A 6,035-nucleotide genomic window follows, 5' to 3' on the forward strand; every position below is an offset into this window, starting at 1 on the left:
AAAACCAAACGCGGCACTCCTTTTCACCACAAATTTCCTTTTCCGTTTGCTTCTTAAATTTTTTTGGCTCAATTGCTGATTAAGTTACCTACGGAGCGGCCTTATATAAAAGATTTTAGATATTAAAATCTTATTTATTTTTTGCACTTTAAATTTTATTATTATTTTTTAGATAAATTTCAATTTATTTTAAAATAAATAAATTTCTCAACCACAGTGCATAATAATAACAATTCTCTTAAAAAAAAAATCTTTTATTTTTTTTACGAATTCCTATCACCAGTAAAAAAAAATAAAAAAAAATAAAAAAGTTGAAATACAATGCTAAAGTAAATTATACGAGTATTTAATTTTTTTTATTCCCGGAATTCAAATTCAAAATGAGACAATTCCAGGGAAAATCCCGACTTCAGGGATATTTTGCCAGCTTTTAAAAATAAAATAAAAGAAAAAATATTTATCATTCTAAAAAACACAACTTTATGTCATTTTAGATAAAACCATATTATTTTAATGTATAATTAATAATTTTTTATATTCTTTCTCCTCTAAAAATAGAAAGAAAATGGAAAAATAAAATATAAAAATTTACCAATTATGCACTAAAACTGCATTGTTTCATCTAAATTGACACAAAGTCATGTCCCTTAAAATGATTAAAAAAAAATAAAAAATCCAAAAATAAGTGCAATTATTTTTTTCTCAACATTGACTCATGCCACCACTCCAGTTATACACTGATCAAAGTTGAGTTCACAGAGAAAAGAACAATCTCAACTATCATACACAACAGTTCTAGTTTTCAACTAATCACAGAAGTCATCTACCTGACTTCTATATATCTCATATTATTTGTACCTTTACAAGTGGGTAATTTTGCATATACAAAAGTGGGGACGTGCATGATTATTGGCTACAGAGATCAGATCGAACATCAGTGATCCTCAAGTATAGATATCCCCTATTACATTTCAAAAGTGGATTTTTGCCTAAACTTCTGCTATTAACAAACTTGAAGCAATTCACAACGTCAGTAGCTTCCTGCAGATGATCGATCACCCATGCATCAAGAGTGTAAATGGTATCCCAAGAAAACACATATAAGTGCCACCATACAGACATATAGTAGCGGGAACCCAACTTGAACTTTTTTTGGACCTTTATTAATAAGAGTTTCCTGCAAATACAATACAAGCCAGCCTTAGTTTAAGAAATGAAGTCCACTCAAATTTACACGATGAAAAGGAGACACCCAAAAAGAGGAAACATAGAAAATTGCACAAGTTCAAGCAAGTATATGGCGAAGAATTATGTAGTAGCATGTAATATCTGTACCGACTTCCAACAAGCAAAAAGTGAAATTGCCAATCTAAATTACAATTTTGATGAACACTTTCTCGACTTTGCAATCCAATATCAAAATGATTACCCCAAACCTCCCCTCCCCTTTCTCTTCTCCTGCGGTCATATAACAATTATTAGTTCACACACTCTAGAACAACTAATGACTATCTTATAAAAAATAAATACAAAGCAAATACTAGAAAGACCAGATACCTGACCCCCCTCTGTGGTACCATTTATATTGATTGTACTTTAAGTCTTTAATTTCTAGAATGATAGACAATTTGCATTAAGCATACCATCTCAGGGATTATCACAAGATTAAAAGAAGCAAAAACATTATCTTAGAACTATACAGTAATTCACAGGCTTACTAATTTGTCTTGCAAGATTTTTGCCTCTTGATTGCTTAGCCTCCTCTCCTCTGTTAACTTTGATATTGTTACTCCAGACTGCAAGGGAAGCAGAAACTTGATCGTTAAATAAATACAGACTAGCATACAACTCAAGAACCACTGTGACCAACATCTGCCCCATTCTAATATGTGGAAACCCATATGCTCCATTGCTTCATCGCCAATGTTATAACATTCGCATTAAAATGAAATATTTTCACATATGATTGAGCACATAGGAATGTCAGGAGCTTTCAACTAATCAAGTCTGAAGCCTGTTAATACAGTTATACTATATTGTGGGCCTTAATCATGCGCATGCCACAGAACACACACATTACATGCCATACATCCAAAGAGACAAGTAAAAGACCAGTCTTTGCTGTCTCCTCTGAGGCTTTTCTAATTCCAACTTATATTTTGTCAAACATGGTGCAGTGGATCTCCAATCATGTGAATGCCATATAATCAAATGAAGGGAAGGGGAGAATGATGTACATAAGGATCAAACATGTTCATTCCTTATCACAATCACGCAAAAGTCTGTGAAGCCATATAATTTAAACAAATGTAACAATAAACACTACAATAAGCTGGAAAGGGTCTAAATAACATTTCAAACCTCTCAAATGATAATTTAAACCCAAAAAGAGTGCTAATACAAGGCATTAACAACCAAACTCTAGATCTGATTGCAGGAAAAGTTGACATAGAGATTTTCTTCAACATGCAACTTGATACGAAGCATGTCACATATGCAAGCAGATAACAAATTTCACAGCAGAATGGTGGAATGCCTAACCTCATTTAGTTTTGACTCAAGTCCATCTAGTTTTAACTTCATCTCTTCAATAGCTTCCATTAATTTCAGCTCATCTGTACCCCTTGAAACTCTTAACTCTGCTTCTTTTTCTTGCTTCAATTCCTCAACATTCTTTACTGTTCTCAACTCCAGATCTTTTGGAACTTTTAATGCAACTTTTTCTGTCTTCAGTTCCTCTACATTATTTACCGTGTTCAAATCCAGATCTTTTAACATTTTTAACTCTGCTTCTTTTTCTGGCTTCGGTTCCTCTGAATTCTCTTCTGTGTTCAAATCCAGATCTTTTGAAACTTTTAACTCTAATTTTTTTCGTGGCTCAAGTTCCTCCACATCCTTTACTGTATTCAACACCTCATCTTTTGACACTTTTAACCCTGGTTCTTCTTTTTGCTCCTCCACGTGCTTCATAGCATTCAGGCCCATAACATGTTCTGGCTTCAACTCCATATCCTCTTCAAGCTTTAATACCTCGTGAAACATGTTAAATCCTGAATTTCTAGGAACCTAACATATTACAGGAACAGAATAAAACATTTGAATGGCATATTTAATAAGTATGACTTGAACTTGTGAAATTGACATCCACACACATGCACAAAGATTAACAACATCAGCTAAGATGACAAAGCCAAAAAGAAGGGGAATTCAAAATGTGTTCAAAGAATGCCTTCCCAAGGGTACTCAAGGAAACAGGGAAGCTGAAGACAGGTCTGCAACTCCATAACAATGTACTAATCAAATTATGAAAATAGCAATCCACAAATAATAACCGACAAACCCTAAAAATATGTAAGAAATTCCATTATATTTCTCAGGGATTTGAAATATCTATGGAAGAGAAAGAGGTGGAGGAAAGAAAAGAATTTAGACCCAAACATCAGTGAAGTTTTCTCTAACCATGGGGTCTGGGGATTGGATTTCATCTTTACTATATATCCGAAATTCTTCGTGATCAAGCCCATTCTTTAAGTCTCCATTAATAGAAGAGAGTTCTGGTGAATCAGGTTGGCTAATTAGGACCACCTTCAGCTTATTTTCTTCAATATATCTGCTTCCATCTTTGGCAAACTGCAATTAACAAAAACAGAGACATATATATTAAAAAATAGAAATTAATAACAAAAGCTGCCAGAGTACAAAATCACAGCCTAATGAATATCCATACCAAGCTCGAAGTAACATCTTCACTGTTTGTTTCAACAGTAACCAATGTGCTCTGGATTAAGAACTTGTCCTTGCACACCATATCTTCAGGTGCTACCCGTGGAGCTTGCATTGTAACTGTTTGATGCAAAAGTAAAAAACAATAAAGATTAGATATCTGCAAAAAAAAAAAAAAAAAAAAAAACTGAGATCCTAGAATAAATTCCCAAATGTGTGGATTCATCTTCAACTGTTGTTATTGGAAAACAGATATTCCTTAAAAATTTCCTTTCCGTTGAAAATCTGCTGGCTGCAAGGCTAGGTTAAGTATGAAGTACAAATATTTAATTGAAATTCAGGTCCCTTTAGCGTCTATCCATAAATTATCCACTACAATGCCTAAACTTAATCTCAAAATTATCCAATCAGAACAATAAATATAATTGACTCTTCCCATCCAATCATAAAAAATTCATTTTAAACTGACTTTATTACAAGTAGAGAATAACAAGTCAAGTGTCAAAAGAAAAATCACAAACACACAAAATACGAAGAAATACCTATGAATTCACAAGTAGATTTTGGGGCGAGAATTCCAACATTAGGTCGCACTGAATATTTCCTAGGCGACGTCGTCTTGACCTGCAAATGCCATACCAAAAAAGATTAACCTCTCCAGCATTCTATACCTAAACCAACGAATAGGGATAAAAATAAAGATGCTAGGACCTTGAAAGCGACACGGTGGTAGGTGTTATTACTCAACTGAACTGAGCATGAACTTTGCTTCATCAATTCAACTATAAAGGCGAAAAATCGCGACATATTAGTCAATTGATCATACTCACACACAAGTTATAATAGATTCAACGGCATGCATACAAGTATTTAGAATACACTTACACGTAAATCTGAGCTCCTTGGGTTCAATTTCGAGAATCGGCTCTTTGTTCATGATTACTCCTGGGGCATCAATCCGAAATCGAGATCAACACCTAAAACGACAGTGTTTGAGTGAAGTCGTTCGATTCGAAGAAGAAGAGGGGAACGAGTCAAGTCGTCCTAGCTCAACGAGTCAACTCAACTGAACTCGTACTCTGGAAAACGAAAAAGAAAAGAAAAAAAGACAAATCAAGCATTAGATCTTTTTATGGACATGAAGTCCGAAAATTCAGCGGGAACATACCACATAGCAATAATACTATAGAGCATGAGTCGCTTTTACAGACGCGAATAAGTGGGAAAGCAGAACAAACGGCAGCGTTTAAACAAGGTAGAACTTTTCAGCGAAGAATCCCAAAGTCCAAAGATAGATGGGGAAAAAATAATAATAATGGAGTAAATGGTAGTAGTTCAGTTGGCGCATGGGAGCTAAGCAGGTGGGGGTGAGAGCATGTGTTTTCGAATCTCTCTAGTATCAGCTTTGGGAGGGATTTAAAGTCTTAATCCTAGACTCGCTCCGAATCGGATTAGTTGCGAAACAATGAACCGATTGGAATATTTTAAAAAATAATAATAATAATAATGAAATTATCTGTATATGGTAATGGTAGTAGGAAATTTTATTTTTATTTCATGCACCATCATAATGGAAGTGGATGCGACTAATGAGAATAAGCGTGTGAATCTCGTGGTCCTCTAAGGCAGAGCGATTAATGCTGAAAAAAGAAAGAAGGGAAATGACAAAGAGAAACGTTTTTTTATTCAAATATTGTAAATAAATATTTCGAGTATCTGAAGTCTGAATTCTCTTTTTTATTTTATTTTAATATCTTTGTTTATATTTCTATTTCTATTTTTACACCTTTTTCTAGTGAGAAGCACGTTGCATCGCTAGAGAAAGGGACTTAAATAGATTGTATTGTAGTATTGGCTTTTACCGACACGGAGCCGGTTTTGTTCGTTTCCTTTGCATGGCTCGGCGCACCCACATCAAGCCAAACGCGCTATAACCTGAATATTGCAAGACCTAAATAGATTAATGTTTCTGATAGATATACTTTTATCAAGATAGAAAATAAAATTTATTTTTTATAATATTAATCTCACAACTAAAAACAATATTCCTTTTTTTGTATATTTATGGACTTGGACTCCTCATGTGTACAATAAACAAAAGCTTGTATATAAAGATAAATTGCAGGATACACCTTCCTGTCTCGGGGTGTAATATCCCCTATAATCGACTGATATAGGGGATATTATATTATTTCTTAATTCTTATTTTAAATTAAAGAATATAAGATTCTGACGTAGTGGATATAGACAGGGTACACCTTCCTGTCTCGGGGTGTAATATCCCCTGTAAGATTCTTATTTTAATGTTCGAT

At 33.9% G+C, this 6,035-nt stretch overlaps 1 protein-coding gene across 2 annotated transcripts; it reads right to left on the minus strand.

Annotated features, from left to right (window-relative positions):
* Positions 1-720: 720 nt before the first annotated feature.
* On the minus strand, positions 721-4,891 carry LOC133294702 (vesicle-associated protein 2-2-like). Of its 2 annotated transcripts, none has more exons than XM_061493445.1 (8): positions 4,609-4,891; positions 4,435-4,505; positions 4,266-4,347; positions 3,728-3,843; positions 3,460-3,630; positions 2,542-3,066; positions 1,719-1,796; positions 721-1,177 (listed from the first exon to the last, which is right to left on the minus strand). In XM_061493445.1, exons 1-8 carry the CDS (start codon positions 4,658-4,660, stop codon positions 1,067-1,069), a joined length of 1,206 nt encoding a protein of 401 aa, XP_061349429.1. In that variant the 5' UTR covers positions 4,661-4,891; the 3' UTR covers positions 721-1,066. The 2 variants fall into 2 exon arrangements, with proteins under 2 accessions (XP_061349429.1, XP_061349430.1); XM_061493446.1 differs by having other exon boundaries at positions 721-1,611.
* Between the last annotated feature and the right edge of the window lie 1,144 nt (positions 4,892-6,035).

The sequence above is a fragment of the Gastrolobium bilobum genome, unplaced genomic scaffold (genome assembly GCF_033153095.1).
Source record: "Gastrolobium bilobum isolate Gb01-03AN ecotype WA unplaced genomic scaffold, APGP_CSIRO_Gbil_v1 utg3268, whole genome shotgun sequence".
Taxonomy (NCBI): domain Eukaryota; kingdom Viridiplantae; phylum Streptophyta; class Magnoliopsida; order Fabales; family Fabaceae; genus Gastrolobium; species Gastrolobium bilobum.

Coding starts and splice junctions, on each gene's coding strand:
- LOC133294702 (XM_061493445.1), bottom strand. CDS start 4,660: ATGAACAAAGAGCCGATTCTCGAAATTGAACCCAAGGAGCTCAGATTT. Junction 3,844..4,265: donor ATCTACTTGTGAATTCATAG/GTATTTCTTCGT, acceptor TGCATCAAACAG/TTACAATGCAAGCTCCACGG. Junction 1,797..2,541: donor TTGAGTCAAAACTAAATGAG/GTTAGGCATTCC, acceptor CTTCCCTTGCAG/TCTGGAGTAACAATATCAAA.